Source organism: Stegostoma tigrinum, chromosome 40 (assembly GCF_030684315.1).
Source record: "Stegostoma tigrinum isolate sSteTig4 chromosome 40, sSteTig4.hap1, whole genome shotgun sequence".
NCBI classification, from domain to species: Eukaryota; Metazoa; Chordata; class Chondrichthyes; order Orectolobiformes; family Stegostomatidae; genus Stegostoma; species Stegostoma tigrinum.
This window is the reverse complement of record NC_081393.1, coordinates 4508201-4526560: the sequence shown is the minus strand read 5'-3', so window position 1 is coordinate 4526560 and position 18360 is coordinate 4508201. Positions and strand designations below refer to the sequence as shown.

General features: G+C 42.4%; 1 protein-coding gene across 6 annotated transcripts in view; it reads left to right on the top strand.

The window, feature by feature from the left end:
• Positions 1 to 18360, top strand: part of LOC125448069 (phosphatidylethanolamine-binding protein 4) — a 383111-nt gene that overhangs the window by 111041 nt on the left and 253710 nt on the right. For all 6 annotated transcript variants that reach the window (XR_007246641.1, XM_048523052.1, XM_048523049.1 and 3 more), the window contains one exon: positions 12023 to 12121. Coding sequence is in view for 5 of the 6 variants with exons in the window: in XM_048523052.1 (XP_048379009.1) it covers positions 12023 to 12121 (99 nt within the window). In the remaining variant the exon portion in view is untranslated. The remainder of the gene's footprint in view (positions 1 to 12022; positions 12122 to 18360) is intronic.

Sequence of the window (18360 nt, the reverse complement as noted above, 5' to 3'; positions counted from 1 at the left end):
AAGACAGTTGGCCCATTGAGTCTGCTCCGCCATTCAATCATGGCTGATAAATTCCTCAGCCCCATTCTCCTGCTTTCTCCCTGTAACCCTTGATCCCCATGGTAATCAGGAACCTATCTCAGTCTCAAATGTACTCAATGACCTGGCCTCCACAGCCTTCCTGTGGCAGTGAATTCCGTAGATTCATCATTCTCTGGTTGAATAAGTGTCTCCTTATCTCTGTTCTAAAAGGCCTTCCCTTTACTCTAAGGCTGTGCCCTCAGGCCTTAGTATCTCTGACCAATGGAAGCATCTTCCCAGCATCCGTTCTATTGAGACCATTCACTATTATGTAAGTTTCAACTGGATCTGTCCTCATCCTTCTAAACTCCAATGAATATAATCCCAGAGTCCTCAAAGGTTCCTCATATGTTAAGCTTTCCATTCCTGGGACCATTCTCGTGAATTTCCTCTGAATTTGCTCCAGGGTTTGTACATCCTTGCTGAGATATGGGGTCCAAAACTGCACATAATGCTCCAAATGTGGTCTGACCAGGGCCTTATAAAGCCTCAGTAATACATCCCTGCTTTTATATTCAAGTCCTCTCAAAATAAATGCTAATATTGCATTTGCCTTCTACGACACGTCAGCTTTTGTGCTCCTGAGATGCTGCTTGGCCTGCTGTGTTCATCGAGCTTCACATTTTGTTATCTCTACTGACTCAACCTGCAGGTTTATCTTGAGAGAATCCTGGACTAGAACTCCCAAGTTCTCTGCACTTCAGACTTCTGAATTTTCTCCCCATTTAGAATATAGTCCAACCTTCTGTTCTTCTTACCAAAATGCATGACCTCACACTTTCCCATGTTGTACTCCATCTGCCACTTCTTTGCCCACTCTTCTAACCTGTCCAAATCCTTCTGCAGCCTCCCCACTTCGTCAATGCTACCTGTCACTCCACTTATCGTTGTATCCTCTGCAAACCTAGCCAGAATGCCCAAAGTTCCTTCATCTCGATCATTAATATTTAAAGTGAAAAGTTGCGGTCCCAACACTGATCCTTGCAGAACACCACTTGTCACTAGCTGCCACCCTGAGAAAGACCCTTTTATCCCCACTCTCCGCATTCTGCCAGACAGCCAATCTTCTACCCATGCTAGCACCTTGCCTCGAACACCATGGACCCTTATCTTATTCAGCAGCCTCCTGTGTGGCACCTTAGCAAAGGCTTTCTTGAAGCCCAGGTAAATAGCATCCATTGGCTCTCCTTGGTCTACCCTGTTCGTTACTTCCTCAAAGAATTCTAGCAGATTTGTCAGGCATGATCTCCGCTTGATGAAACCATGCTGACTTTGCCCTATTTTACTGTAAGCTTCCAAATATTCAGAAATCTCGTCCTTTACAATGGACGCCAAGGTCTTACCCAGCTCAGAGGCAGAGGCTAATTGGCCTGTAATTTTCCGTCTCTTGCCTTACTACCTTTTTAAACAGGGGTGTCATGTTAGTGATTTTCCAGTCCTCTGGGACTGTCTCTGAGTCTAGCGATTCCTGAAAGATCACCACTAACGCTTCCACTATCTCTTCAGCTATCTCTTTAATACTCTCGGTGTAGTCCATCTCGTCCAGGTGATTTGTCCACTTTCAGGCCAATCAGTTTTACTAGCACATTTCCTTGGTGATGGCCACCATACTCAGCTATGCCCATGACTCTTCTGAATTTTTGGGAGATTACTCGTGACTCCAACATGAAGACTGATGTGAAGTAATTATTCAATTCCTCAGCCATTTCCTTGTTCCCCTCTGCAGTCTGTCCACCGTCATTTTCCAGGGGTCCAATGTCTACTTTTGGCTCTCTTTTGTTCTTATCTAAAGAAACTCTTACAGTCTTCATTTATGTTACTGGCTAGCTTACCCTCATTTGTCCATTTAGGAAAGAGTCTTACGCCTGTTTCCTTCTGACTAAAGTGCATAACCTCACTTTTTTCCCCATATTGTATTACATCTGCCACTTCTTTATCCACTCCCTTAGCACGTCTGAGTCCTTCTGCAGACTTGCTGACTCCTAAACATGATTTGTCCTTCTGCCTATTTTTATTTCATCTGCAAACTTAGCAATAATGCACTCAGTCCCTTTGGACAGATTGCACATGAATAACGTGAGTACTTGTGGTCCCAACATTGACCCCTATGGAACCCCACTAGTCACTTGCTTCCGTCCTGAAATAGACCCCATTATCCCCACTGTCTGCTTTTTGTAAGTCAGCCAGTGCTGTGTCCATGCCAGTACCTCGCCTCTAACATCATGGGCTCTTAATTAGCAGCCTCCTGTGCAGCATCTTGTCAAACAGATCATGGCTATGCTTTGTCTGACTTGCTTGCTACTTCCTCAAAGAATTCTGACAGATTTGTCAGACATGACCTCCCCTTGATGAAGCCATGCTGATTCAGCTTTATTTTATTTCCAAGGGCATCCTCAATAATGGATTTGCTGAGAAAAGACATTTCACAAAATGTCTTGATGAGTACAAGATGAAAAACTTTAACAAAGCTTTGTAAAGCCTAAACTACTGTGTGCTTGTTAACAACTCTGTCTATCTTTTCAGACCCATATAATAATTTAGCCACAAATATACCCAGGTATCTCTGATTCTGCACATGCTTATAATTGAACTCTTTATTGTGTGTTATCTCTCCCTATTCTTTGCACCAAACTACCTGAGGTGATTTTCATCTGTCACCAATCTATTCACTGCACAAACTTGTTGATATCATTTTAAAGTTCCACACTGTTTGCTTCACACTTTAGAAGGCTCCGATGTGTAGTGTCATCTACCAAGTTTGAAATCGATTAGAGGTCACTAAATTCCACAAAAAAGGGAGTAATGAAAAACATATTTCGTTTGGTAAGAAAAACACATGCAAAGGCATATAATCTTTAAATTAGAACTGGACATTCCATTGTGGTACCCATCAGTGGGGCGACAAATTTGAGAAATTTTGAGCTACTAAGTAAAATTGACAGAATTGGTGAGGAACTGCTCCTCAAAAAAGGGTTGTTTCTGTCCAATGTTTGTTGCTGTTAGGGTCACTAATGAACCTATCAGCTCCAAATTTAAGTGAAACTATGATTTATGGAGTGGAGAGCAGTTTGCAAAGTTAGTGATGGCAACGACGAGTCCTTGGGCATGCATTTTTCTGGATGTGGGGTTGGGGGGCTGACCTTTTAAGGTGGCTGTCAGCTGGGGTTGGAGGGTGGGGAAGAACCTTTTGTTTGGGCCGTCTTTGAGCAAATTGCCATTTGCTGGAGATGACTGTTTGTCTCCTGTGTCCATGTGAAAGAGATTCCAAGGGAGGGTAGTCGCAAGAGATGGTGAGAAACAGGGTAGAGATTATAAAGGCGATGCATGGATAAGGTGACCACCAGGGTTAGGGGAGAAGAAGGCTACAAGAAGCATCAGGGGAAAAGGAGGATCAAAAGCAAGAAAAGGGAGGCCACACAAAAATAACAATTTTAAGCCTGCCAATCAAAGGATATGGCTAACTGGGAGCCAGAAAAAGTTGTGATTACTTAGGATGTGAACTCATTGCAATGTAATGTGAAATTTCTAGCTGAATGTTGTGTATGTTCAGGGGTTATGATATGGGGAAAAGTGTCGTGGGTGCAGTTGGAATAGACGCTGTGTCATTTGTTAAATTTTCACCTAAGATTGTGGAATGAGATGTCTGAACAAATGTTTGTAGCTGGCTGATAAAACTGTTCTCGTTTTGTGTATATGCAATGGAAATACCTGAACTATGACCTCATCAGTCTGTGGAACATGTGTTCAGTTTGATGGCTTTTTGTGAATGGAAGTGTGTTAATTATTTCGATGTAAAAAATTGTTGAGAACATGTGCCTGATGTTTTGTGCAAATTTAGTTAGTGTGGTATGCAGAAAATGAATGCTTTCTTATTATATGGCTTCAAGTTTAACAGAGGGTTGTAAATTACTGACAACCTTGACAAATTTTTCTGATTTTCCTTTTTTGTGAGCCTGAATACCTCATAAGTCAACACAAATATAGAGTGTATTGTTATTATACCTGAATCGCCTCACAAATTAATTAGTAAGAATGAGAAAGCTGGTCCTGAAATCTACAAAGTACCACTTGAGATATTCTCACAAAGAGACGTGGGGGGTCTGGAGGAATTACTTTGACTCTGACTGATAGGAAGTTGGTTCTTCAAGAATGAGACGTTTGTTAGGCACGCACATCTTGGGAAATGGAGCAAAGGTGAATCAAAGAAGTTGAGGTACAAATCAGCGTTGATCAAATTGAATCATAGAGCAGTGTGATGGGCTCAAGGGGTTTCTCTAATTTCGAATTAATGTATTTTCCTTGCCATGGATTTGTGGAACAGACACTTGTTCAAAATAGCTAATGCTGTGCCAATTAACTCTTTTGGAAGAGAAGCACACAATCATCTTTATTTCAGCCCAGGATGTCTGATTGCCAACTCTTAACATTTTACTCAAGATTCTGCATTCACTGAACCTCTGCCTTCAATCTGTAGCCTTATGCCCGAACCTTGAGCATGGATAAATTCTGGCTAAGGTTCAGGGCGGCATGGTGACTCAGTGGTTAGCACTGCAGCCTCACAGCGCCAGGGACCTGGGTTCGATCCCAGCCTCGGGTAACTGTCTGTGCAGAGTTTGCACATTCTCCCCGTGTCTGCGTGGGTTTCCTTCGGGTGCTCTGGTTTCTTCCAACAGTCCAAAGATGTGCAGGCTAGGTGGATTGGCCATGCTAAATTGCCTGTAGTGTTCAGAGGTGTGTGGTTATAGGGCTTTGGCCTGGGTGGGATGCTTCAAGGAGTGGTGTGGACTTGTTGGGCCAAAGGCCCTGTTTCCACACTGTAGGGAATCTAATAAAAAATAGTATAGTATATGGCACATATGACAGCAACTCAAGAACTTGTTTCAGCTGTTTGTGTACCTTCGTTGTGATTGCTTGAACCCAAAAGAATGAGAGGAGCAGCGTTATGTATATTACTTACAGTCAAACATCATTTTGACTTGTACGCAAAAATCTGTTTTTTTACAGCGGCTTCTTCAAAATTCCCTTTCAGTATATGTGTAATGATTGGAATGAGACCATGTGGATCTCATTGAGTATGCATTCCCTGATTTGTGTTATTAACTTGGGCTAATCAGAGAGAGAGCCCTGGCTGACAGATATCAAAAGAAGTCTCAGATTCTCACTACTGTAGGGACTGGTTCTGAGCTAGCTGGACAGAGTCCATTTACTGTGCACATATCATTAAAGAGTGAATTGGTGATGGGATACTGGCCCCTGTGGCGTTTTTTCAGTGTGGTGCAACCCGTGAAGAAGTTTAGCAATTCAGTGAGAGGGCTGCCCCATCACTTCAGGTGAACTAGGCATAAGTGACAAATATGATCTTACTTGTGTATTACAATTACAGAGTTAATAGTAAAAATTAAATCATAAAATTCGGTGTCTTGCCTCTCTCTCTCTCTCACTCACTCTCTCACAGACACACACACAACTGTATGCCCCCCCCGGTCATCAGCGTGTATACCACTTCCTGATGATATAAGTTTGGAAGAAGGGTCACTGGATTTGAAATGTTAGCTCTCTTTTTTCTTGCCACGGATGTTACCAAAACTGCTGAGTTTCTTTAGCAATTTCTGTTTTGACTCATATTTCCAACATCAGCAGTTCCTTGTTTTATGGAAATGAGAACATACTATTTGGGAGAGTAGTCCAGAGCTGCTGGGAAGGAATGGTGCCTGCCAAATCATGTTTGATGAATGTATTAGAGTTGTATGAGGAGCTAACAAACAGAATGGATAAAGCAGAACCAGTAAATGTAATGTATTTGGATTTCCAAACGTATTTAATAAGGTACTACACACTTCATAGGATGTTGTGGTGTTGGGGGAGTAGATTTGGATTTAAGATTGGCGAACTAATTTATGATAAAGAGTTGGGATAATTGATAGTGCATTTTCAGGATGGCAACCTGGAACTAGTTGAACACCACAGTGAAACGTGGGGCCACAATTAATCACAATATGTATAAATGACTTGTATGATGGAAGTGAATATACTATTTCCAAGTTTATAAATAACATAAAATTATGTTTGAAGGCAAGTAGTGATGGTGACACAAAGAATCAACCGAGGGATATAGACACTTTGAATAAGTGAACAAAAGCCAGACAGATAGAATATGATCAGAGGTAATGGAAACTGCAGATGCTGGAGAATCCGAGATAACAAAGTGTGGAGCAGGATGAACACGGCAGGCCAAGCAGCATCTTAGGAGCGCATAAGCTGACGTTTCGGGCCTAGACCCTTCTGATGAAGGGTCTGGGCCTGAAACGTCAGCTTTTGTGCTCCTCAGATGCTGCTTGGCCTGCCGTGTTCATCCAGCTCCACACTTTGTTATCTCAGATGGAATATGATATGGGAAGATATCAGATTATAGTATATAGAAGCTAAATATCATTTAAATGAGCAAACACTGCAAAAAGTCTTAAGACAAGAATTTTGGGGGTCTGCTTGCATGAATCATGAAAACCTGGCTTTCAAGTTCATCAGATGAGAGGGAATGCAAATGGAATTTTGGCCTTTATTTCAAAGGGAATAGAATATATATAAAAAAGGAAGTCTTGTAAAAACTATACAAAACATGATCAGATCACACCTGAAATACTGTGAACATTTTTGGGCCCCTTAGCCGCCGAAAGGTATTCTGGTCTTCGAGGCAGATCACGGGATTGATTCCTGGTGCAGAGGTATTTTCTTCTTAGGGAAGGTTGAGTAGATTATGCTGACACTGATTTGCACTTCACAGAATGGAGTGAAACCATATTGAAACATAGAAGTTTTTTTGGGTCTTGATGGTTGTAAAGGACTGTCTTTTTATTTTTGTCTCTTTAGGAACTGTGGACTGCATTGAAAAAGAACTTTTCAAAAATTGATTTGCCTGGATGGCTGTGCAATTTTACAATGAATATGATACCTGTTGTGAACTCTGTTTTTGTGACTAGATTCCTGCAGTGTGCACATGATCAGGAGCTGAGGAGTTGCTTACAAGTGAGGCTGATTAGTTCTTACCTAACTCAGCCGGTTAAAACTGGAAACAAGTTGCAGAGACACAGGCACAGAGAGAGAGAGAGAAGGACACAAGATTGTATTAGTGCAGCGGGGGTGCACTATATAGGTTGCAGTGCCTTTGGCTTCTTTGAGTATATATGCAAAACTTTGCATGATATTGATTGAACAGAACTTCTTCCTCGGTGGATTGTAAATGACTTACAGAAAGAACAAGCTTGGTGCATTGACCCAGCTTGCTCATTCATACTGCTGTGCTACTTAAAAATCTGGTGTAAAATCACTTCTGATGATAAAAAAATGGCAATCAAACATTCAGTTCAAAACATTGGTAAAGTTACTGTGTTTAGCAGACACGAGAAGATGTTTAACTTCGGCATATGATTTTACAAGAATACTGCAGATGGAAATGAATTTTACTCATAAAGTACTTCCAAAAGTCAAAACTGACAGTGCTTAATTAATCTGTGATTAATTGTACCTAGTGCATGCAGAGAGGTTCTCAGTCTTGTATCGTCCTGTTACTGGAAAAGTGGCAAAGCTAACACTGTTTTATGTCAAATGATCAACTCATCATATGTTTTAGCAGATTGCCGGCAGTCAGTCATTAATCCTGCAAAGTTTTACTCACACGATGTGTTGTGCCCACAAACTGTTCAGGCTGCATGCAACACAAATCTATACCAGTAAAATACATGCTGTTTTCTCACAAGCAGGAAGACATTCTTGTTCCCAATTGAGAGTGTATCATTTCACAGAATGTCTTGTTGGTCTTTCAGTTATTGCAGCCCAAATCATTATGCTGTTGGGACAAACAAGGAATTTCCAGACTTTCCTTTCATTTGAAACATTCACTGCACGTTTAGTCAGCGTTTTTCTCCCCGTCATTCGCCAATTTCTCCTTCACCTTATATCACTTGCTTCAAATAAAAAAATGTGATTATGGGATGCTGAACATAAGTCCTACTTGTGCTTGTGGGCGATGTGGAACATTCATTGTTCCAGGCCAACTCAGGCCCACAACAATGCACATTTTGTTGTCAACAGTTGACTTTGTAAAAAATTCATGCTGCTGCTGAGATAGTAGGAACTACAGATGCTGGAGAATCCGAGATAACAAGGTGTAGAGCTGGATGAATGCAGCAGGCCAAGCAGCATCTTAGGAGCAGGAAAGCTGACGTTTCGGACTAGAGGGTCTAGGCCCAAAACATCAGCTTTCCTGCCCCTAAGATGTTGCCTGGCCTGCTGCATTCATCCAGCTCTACACCTTGTATGGCCCATACTGCTGCTGTTTGATTTGGAGAAAGTCAATATTGAAAGTGTATAACAGGGTGTCAGTCAGGTATAATGGGAACTGCAGATGCTGGAGAATCCAAGATAACAAAGTGTGAAGCTGGATGAACACAGCAGGCCAAGCAGCATCTCAGGAGCACAAAGGCTGACGTTTCGGGCCTAGACCCTTCAGCAGAGAGGGTCTAGGCCCAAAACGTCAGCTTTTGTGCTCCTGATGAAGGGTCTAGGCCCGAAACGTCAGCTTTTGTGGTCCTGAGATGCTGTTTGGCCTGCTGTGTTCATGCAGCTTCACACTTTCTTATCTTGTCACTCAGGTATGATGCTTTATCCTAGATGGTGTCAAGCTCCTTGAGTGTAGTTGGAGCCGCACTTATCCAGGCAAGTGAACAGCATTCCATGGCACTCCTGACTTGTGCCTTGCTCATGGTGCACAGGCTTTAAGGAGCCAGGAGGTGAGTTACTTCCTGTGGAATTTTCGCCCATGTAACCACAATATTTATAATAGCTGGTCCAGTTCCATTTCTAGTCAGTGTTAATCCCCAGGCCACAGGGAGTGGATATTTATCCCTGGAAATGGTGTTGATTATTCAGGGGTGATGATTATATAGAAACATAGTAAATAGGAGCAGACGTAGGCCATTTGGCCCATCAAGCCATTCTGCCATTGAACATGATCATGACTGATTCTCTATCTCAGTGCCTTACTCCTGTTTTCTCCCTGTACCTCCTTGTCACTTTCAACCTCTTGAAAACTATCTGTTTCTTTCTTAAACATGTTCAGTGATTTGGTCTCCGCAGCCTTCTGTCATGGAGAGTTCCTGAGGACTACCACCCCTGAGTGAAGAGATCTCTCATCATGTCAGTCCAAAATAGCTGACTGCATACCCTGAGTTCGTGACCCCTTGTAATGGATCCTCTGCCAGGCAAAACATCTCCTTGAATCCAGTCTGTTCATCCCTGTCAAAGATTTTTATGTTTTGATGAGATCCCCTCTTGTTCCTCAAAATCCCAGTGAATACAGGCCTAGTCAACCCAATATGACAAACTGTGTGTGACAAATTTGCCATCCCAAGATTCAGGCTGATGGACCTTCGCTTGCCTCCTATATGCCAAGTCATTTTTTGTTAATCAACTTTTGTATATCAACATTTTCCAATCTGTCAACATTTAACTAATACGCTGCAATTTATTCAGCCTTTCGGTTATCCAAATTTGATTGTGTCCTACCACACATTTGCCATTTACTCTATTTGTCAAAGTTGCCCAGAAGCCTCCTTACTTATTCATCAGCACTCACAATCCCACCTAGTTTTGTGTTGTCAGCAAACTTGAAGCTCAAATTAAAATATTGAACAAAAAAAATTAACAAAAATTATAATCACGAATGGATTCTACCCAGCCCTGAAGAAGGTAGACCACGAGGAGAAAGTTCTGAAAATCAGGTGAGATGGCTACCAAGGAGTTTCTTGATGTCTAAAAGAACAATTCCATTTTCCAAACAAGTGTTGAATGGTGACATGAGACTCTTGCTTGTGAGCGGCAAGACGTCGACTTGCATGAATTTACATTTTCACTGTGTTATTTGTCAATGAGTCATTGAAATGCAGTTCCCCATTGTCCCAACTGCTGGTGGCAACAGTTCCTGACCTGAAAGTCACAACAGTAACCTGATGACTACAGCTTGCTGCTTATTCCTCCAGTGCTCCATTAGCCACTGATACCTTAGGGCACACTGCATGAGCAGTGACTGCATGACCCCCTGTCCAGTAGGACCTTCAAGTCCCCTTGCACTTTGTCTGGCGCATATAAACTAAACCCTGCAGGGCAGATGTGCACTGCTACCATTTGACCAAGTGCATGGTTGTGCTTTAATGACGGCACTGATGCCAGGAATCAGAGGAGCTGCTGGCCGTGGCCTCTGCCTGTGGTGAGTGGGAGAACATGATGAACTGGGCGGCATGATATGTGGTGTGATGCATAGTTCATAATGTGATTTTAGAAAAATAGTTGGAAGCCTCAAGAACCTCTGCATGAAACCCAACAAAAATTAATTAAGTTGATTCCTGATAAGATTCAGCCTTTTTTTGTGACAAGAAAGAATGCCTTTTCCATCTTTATGAACAAAAAAAAAGTGTAACCTCCTTTACTTCAGGAATATTTAGCTCTTGGACAGACCTGGACTCAGTCAAGAAATCCTTGCAGAATTTTTTAAAAACCAGTATCAAGCTAAACCTGGAACAAGAAAATTTGATCATCCATGAGTAAACCAGAATATTTATTTGTGATTCATCAAGAAAGCACTGCTTTATTTAAAAAATGTGAATACATTGGAGAGAATGCGGACGCGATTGACAATGATAGTTCCAGGAATGAGAACCTTGATTTCTAAGGATACGTTGAAGATGTTTGCGACGGTTTCAAAGTCACGAGCCCGCTGGTCAGAGTTGGAATGGAGAATCTATTTCCATTCGTAGAAGGAAAATAAATGAAGGCCATAGATTTAAAGTGATTTGAGAAAAACCTTTCTCATGCTCCAAGTAGTTAGGGTTTGAAATGCACTGCCTGAAAATGTGGTGGAGGCAGGTTAAAGTGAGGCATTCAACAAGGCTTTAGATGATTATTTAGACAGAAATAGTGTGCACTAATACGTTAATGGAACTGATTCAGGACTGATAGCCTCGTTATGCAATTCAGGAATTCAGTGCTGGACCATAAGTTTTCTATTTGCCATTTGGCTCCCATGGTGCCCAGTCACTGAACATTTTCATGAGGCTCCCAATATTATTTTTGGAATACAAGGTTATCACACCTAAGAAAGAAAGTAACAAATATGTCTCTCTCTCCTGTCTGTCTGTCTCTGTCTCTTCTCTATTTCTCTCTCTCTCTCTCTCTGTCTTTCTCTCTCTCTGCACCCCCACCCCTACCCCTTTCCCTGGGAAAGAGTATAACATAATAGCAAAAAAAATTGGGCACTTTTCCCAGCAATGTCCTTTCCAGGTTTTCATTTCAAATGAAATGTATGAAATATTGCCCCTCTCTTAATTTTGCAATTCTTTGATTGAATTACTGCTTCCAGCCTTCCTTCTTTGAATGTGAAGCAGCTTAAGATCTCTTTTCAGCTGTAATAGATTTAAAAGAGTTATGTTTAGTTCTGACCACCTGGTGATTTCTACCACTGTCACAGCCTGGAAACTTCAAGAAATTAAACGTCACGGTGTCAAGGCTTTTACAAAGTTTTTAAAAAACTACCCTTCTGGTCAGGTAACTTCTCTTCTTCGAAATTTAACATACCAATGGCCTTAACCATCCTTTTTTTTATCATAAAACTCAACTAAAGTTCACTGCTGTAACTAATTTGTGACCATTATTTAAACATTCTGAAAGTTAACATTTTTTTTGGTCACTTCTGAATCCACGTTCCCAAATAATGACACTACACATGCATCACAATAGGCTTTGTTGCATTTATTAAAACCAGCATTGTTAAATAGTTCCCCTGTGTCTTGAAAGAAGATTTGTTTCACCCTGATAGCTTTCAGGTTTGAGTGATATGGTTGTAACATGGTGATTTCTGGTTTGTGAATGCAAAGCAGTGCCTTTAATTGTGTGCACCATTTCTACCTAACAGGACATGAACTATGTGCTGATAATGGTGGATCCAGATGCCCCAAGCAAGGAAAATCCCAAATACCGTTTTTGGAGACATTGGTTGATGACCGACATACATGTAAGTGGTGTCTAATTGTAATTGTGTAGCCTAATTAACTTACACACAATGCAACACATCTTACTTGAAAAAAAATGATGTTGGGATCTGATTTTGTTCTTCTGTTCTAGTTAAACTGCTTGTGGCATTTTAATATTAGTGGAATACTGTCCTTCTGTCCACCAGTCACAAATTTTGGTCATTGTTTCTCTGTTATGAATGATTCATTTTGCTTCTGTAAAAAATATTAAGATCTCCTTAAGTGGACAGGATCTTGTGGGTCACTGTGAACGATGATGCAATTTATTGCAGAATTGTGCAAAATGTCAGTGAGGCCTATCTGGACATCAGGACTAACTCATTGCATTTACTACACATTTGCCAAATAATGGGATAGTAAGAGCTGCCGATGTTGGAGTCAGAGATAACACAGCGTGGATCCGGAGGAACACAGCAGGCCAGGCAGAGTCAGATGAGCAGGAGAGCTGAAGTTTCGGGTTGGGACCGATCTGAAATGTCAGCTTTCCTGCTCGTCTGATGCTGCCTGGCCTGCTGTTTTGCTGAATAATGGGGTTAGTTTCTCGCTGGGTAACTGCAAGTTAAATTGAAGGGGATTACAGCTTGTTAAATAACTTGTTAACATGACAACTAGCCTCATTGATATTCAGCTTCCCACCTGACTGTGCCAAACAAGAGAGACGTCGAGAATTCTTCCAGGTGACAAAACCCTTCCAGCAGTTGCTTCAAAAACCAGTAGACAGAGGCAGCAGGCGTGAATTTTCGAACAAAAGTGAATGTTGATAAAAGGAACATGATACATCTCTAAAAATCACCAAGAAATATTCATATATTCATAAAAATTCAAATATTTAGGAATGATAATATCTCCAAGTGGAAGATGTGACAAAGTAATAAGAACCAGGGTAACAAAGGAGATGACCATATTGTGTAAGAAGAAATGGTTGTGGACCAGAGGCCTGAACAAATCTTCATAAACAAACACACCTTATATAGATAATAAAATGTGAGGCTGGATGAACACAGCAGGCCAAGCAGCATCTCAGGAGCACAAAAGCTGACGTTTCGGGCCTAGACCGTTCATCAGAGAGGGGGATGGGGGGAGGGAACTGGAATAAATAGGGAGAGAGGGGGAGGCGGACCGAAGATGGAGAGTAAAGAAGATAGGTGGAGAGAGTGTAGGTGGGGAGGTAGGGAGGGGATAGGTCAGTCCAGGGAAGACGGACAGGTCAAGGAGGTGGGATGAGGTTAGTAGGTAGCTGGGGGTGCGGCTTGGGGTGGGAGGAAGGGATGGGTGAGAGGAAGAACCGGTTAGGGAGGCAGAGACAGGTTGGACTGGTTTTGGGATGCAGTGGGTGGGGGGGAAGAGCTGGGCTGGTTGTGTGGTGCAGTGGGAGGAGGGGATGAACTGGGCTGGTTTAGGGATGCAGTAGGGGAAGGGGAGATTTTGAAACTGGTGAAGTCCACATTGATACCATATGGCTGCAGGGTTCCCAGGCGGAATATGAGTTGCTGTTCCTGCAACCTTCGGGTGGCATCATTGTGGCAGTGCAGGAGGCCCATGATGGACATGTCATCAAGAGAATGGGAGGGGGAGTGGAAATGGTTTGCGACTGGGAGGTGCAGTTGTTTGTTGCGAACTGAGCGGAGGTGTTCTGCAAAGCGGTCCCCAAGCCTCCGCTTGGTTTCCCCAATGTAGAGGAAGCCGCACCGGGTACAGTGGATGCAGTATACCACATTGGCAGATGTCCAGGTGAACCTCTGCTTAATGTGGAATGTCATCTTGGGGCCTGGGATGGGGGTGAGGGAGGAGGTGTGGGGACAAGTGTAGCATTTCCTGCGGTTGCAGGGGAAGGTGCCGGGTGTGGTGGGGTTGGAGGGCAGTGTGGAGCGAACAAGGGAGTCACGGAGAGAGTGGTCTCTCCGGAAAGCAGACAGGGGAGGGGATGGAAAAATGTCTTGGGTGGTGGGGGTTGGATTGTAAATGGCGGAAGTGTCGGAGGATGATGCGTTGTATCCGGAGGTTGGTAGGGTGGTGTGTGAGAACGAGGGGGATCCTCTAGGGGCGGTTGTGGCGGGGGCGGGGTGTGAGGGATGTGTCGCGGGAAATGCGGGAGATGCGGTCAAGGGCGTTCTGGATCACTGTGGGGGGAAAGTTGCGGTCCTTAAAGAACTTGGACATCTGGGATGTGCGGGAGTGGAATGTCTTATCGTGGGAGCAGATGCGGCGGAGGCGGAGGAATTGGGAATAGGGGATGGAATTTTTGCAGGTGGGTGGGTGGGAGGAGGTGTATTCTAGGTAGCTGTGGGAGTCGGTGGGCTTGAAATGGACATCAGTTACAAGCTGGTTGCCTGAGATGGAGACTGAGAGGTCCAGGAAGGTGAGGGATGTGCTGGAGATGGCCCAGGTGAACTGAAGGTTGGGGTGGAAGGTGTTGGTGAAGTGGATGAACTGTTCGAGCTCCTCTGGGGAGCAAGAGGCGGCGCCGATACAGTCATCAATGTACCGGAGGAAGAGGTGGGGTTTGGGGCCTGTGTAGGTGCGGAAGAGGGACTGTCCCACGTAACCTACAAAGAGGCAGGCATAGCTGGGGCCCATGCGGGTGCCCATGGCCACCCCCTTAGTCTGTAGGAAGTGGGATCCTTTTGTGCTCCTGAGACCCGAAACGTCAGCTTTTGTGCTCCTGAGATGCTGCTTGGCCTGCTGTCTTCATCCAGCCTCTCATTTTATTATCTTGGAATCTCCAGCATCTGCAGTTCCCATTATCTCTGACACCTTATATAGAGCACAGTTTGAAGTGTTGTTTTGTGTGCATGCCACACTTGGATCATTCAGAAAGACAAGACCAACTTGCTAAATAGCTGTGAACGGTGGATTTAGAGGAGAGTGGACAGAACAAGTTCCAAATGATGAAGAGCTGAGGAGATTGAATGAAGATCGAAAATTGTGCACAATTAAGAAAAGGCGGAGAGACTGAGAACTCGAAGAGGAAATGGCATTGTAAGAAACACAGTAAATTAAATATTTCAAAGAAAAGAAAGGCAATGTCAGTAATAAAAGCCAAAAGAAGTGTGGATGCTGTAAATCTGAAACAAAAACAGAAGTTGCTGGAAAAACTCAGCAGGTCTGACAGCATCTGTGAAGAGTAATCAGAGTTAACATTTCGGGTCTGGTGAGTTTTCCTCAGAACATCAGTACTGGATGTCTTGAAAATTAAAGGAAGTTGTGGTTAACTTAAAAGAAAGGCATAGGATAAAGAGATATGAAAACGCAACTACCAGCCAAGGACCTTCTTCGGCCTGAAGACAAGACACTTGATGATGGTGATTTCTAGGTTTTAGGGTTTGTATTTTGTGAAACATCCCTCGTTGGCTTCTACAAGAATTAATAATTTAAGCTGTAGTCCCATACATAGCTGCATCACATCTGAAGGTCTTTTTTCATTTGTTTCATGACATTACATGGCATCGTTGGAATTATTTAGGTATGGATATTACTGATGTTATTTTGACTTGATTATTACTTGTAATTGGGATGGACTGAAATCATTGTTATAAGGTACTGTGATGGAGGGCTGATGTAACCAGTACATCTTGACCGAGAGTAATGACTGGATTCTGTAGGAATGGAAAAAACCAGAAAACATTGTTGTCAAAAATAGTGGTTACACTAAATCATTGAACTGAAATTCAGTTACATGCTTGTTCATTTTTATTGAACTTTAACTCCCTTGTACACATTTGCCAACTGGACAGCCATTCTGTCTGTTCATCTGCGGAAGCTGAGCAAGTCAGTGAAATGTAACCCTTCTCATTTCTGCTGCTGAGCTGCTCTCATTGAACGAGGCTTTGAAAATCTCAACCTGATGTGTCAAGCCAGCAGAGGTAGCAGCAACAGAATGGAGTTGCCATTTGTAGGAGTGTAGTAGCTCCCATTGCAGCAAGAGCTACCTTTTGGCAGAGATATCAATTTTCATAGAGGACAGCAGTATGGTTTCTGCTTGATCAGATCCAAACACGGCCGTCGCTTAATGAAAAACTATGGATTATTTGTGAATTAGCCCACATTCTGTGATGCTGCTAAGTTCCAATTCCAAGCTTGCAGCAAAGTTTGGGTCTGTACACTGACACAAATATTTCATTCCGTTTTCACATTGAGGGCTAATTTTCCTGTTTAACTCCTTAATTGGTTGCTTGCTGCAATTCCAAATCGTGCACCAAGGCAGGAACATGCTGAGAGTGTGAATCACAGAATTGTTACAGGGCGAAAGAAGGTCATTTGGCCTCTCAAGTCTGCACTGGCTCTCTGAATGAGCAATTTTAAATAACAGGTTAATTCCCTTCTGAATGCTTTGAATCTGCATCCACAACAGACTCAGAGAGTGTATTCCAGACCTTCTCGACTTGTGTGATGACCTTGCTCTAAAATCTTTTCTAAGTGGAAACAGTTTTTCTGTGTCTCCTGTGTCTGTATTCCTCATTATTTTGAATACAGTACCCCTGTGAGATCTCCTCAGCCTTCTTTTCTTCAAGAAGGACACTCCTAGCCTCATAACTTCACCTGGAACTGTTCTTTTTAGTTGTTTACCCACCTTCTCCAATGTTTTTACATCCTTTCCAAAGTGAGTCTCCTGGTACTGGATGCAGTGCTCCAGCTGAACTCCTACCTTATACAGTTTCAATATTACGTGGCTGCTCTTGTACTGTTAATCCCTATTAATAAATCCTACTACACTACATGCTTTATTCATCATTTTCAATCTGTCCAGTCTGTTCCTACATCCTCTTTAGAATTCTAATTTTTAGATTGTAAATCCATGTTTTTCTTATCAAAATGAATCATTTCATATTTCTCTGTATTGAATGTAAACTCAAGAAGGATGTACCAAATAACTGGGGAAGCAAGAACCAGGGATCACAATCTAAAGATATGGCATAGGCCATTTAAGACTGAGATGAAGAGAGATGTCTTCCCTCAGAAAATCGTGAACTTGTGAAATTCTTTGCCACAAAAAGTGGTTGAGGCCAGAACATTTAATGTTTTCAAGGAGGAGTTAGATACAGTTTTTTGTGCAAAAGAGATCAGGGTGTCTAGATAGAAAGTGGCAACAGATACTGTTGTGAATGATCAGCCTTGATTATGTTGGTTGGTGGTCTTGGCTTGAAGGCCTGACTGGCTGACTCCTTCTTTCCATGATTCTATATTTAATCTCCTCATCTCTTAACTATACCAACTAGTCTGTGTCCCTTTAAAGTTCTATACTGTCCTATTCTCAATTCACAGTTCTTCCAGGTTTTATATCATCTGTAAAGTTTGAATTTGTGCTATGCACACCAGAGTCTGGGTAATTAATATACATCAGGAAAACAAGGAACCCAACGCCAACCTCTGAGGGACTCTATAATGAGCCTTTTACCCAATCAATTGAGATTTCCTTCCACCAGACGCCTTCGGTCACGAGCTCCAAAACGTCTCTGTGCAAGACTGTTGTACAAATACAAGATTTTATTAGCATGTGTTTTTCATAATATTCCCTAAAAACCTCAGTAAAAGTAGATGAAGGGAAAAATGTATTTCTATTTTAAAAATGAATTAATTCACTGCAGTTCATTAATGTATTCACAAAAAGGAGCCCATAGTGAACATATGGCCATTTCTATTCCTGTGAGCATTTGCTCTCAAAGCTACAATAATATGATAATCATTTCATAGAAATATCCTGCGCATATTGTGTTTACAACACTATCTATGTCTGTTACCACACCTTAAACTTTGAAGTGACTCACAAAATTAACATATAATGAGTTAAAATTCTAGAACCAAAAAGCAACAGACATTTTTGTATGCATTTCTAGAGATTCTTATCGCACTGAGGGCCATTATATTCCTTAACCATGCATAGGTGCTGTCTATCTGTTGCTGTGATTTTACCAGCAGGAGTTTGATTTTAGGACTAAATGTGGATCTTGAGCTGCTGCTGGACAATGGCCTCTGCTGTTGGCCTCTTAGCTAATTGTTGTCAGGCCCAGCTTCCAATTATGGATGGCAACCTGCCTCTGAAAACTGCTAGCCCTATCAGAAAACGATCAATATAGTAGCACCAAGAGAGGTAGTATCTGCTTTGGCTCCAAGGAGATTGGGATTGGTCCTCTTTGTTGTGCCCTTGTGAAGGCAGGCAAATTAGACAGACAGGATGGTCCACAGATCCAACTGCCTCCCCCTGTGAAAGGCTGGGGACTGC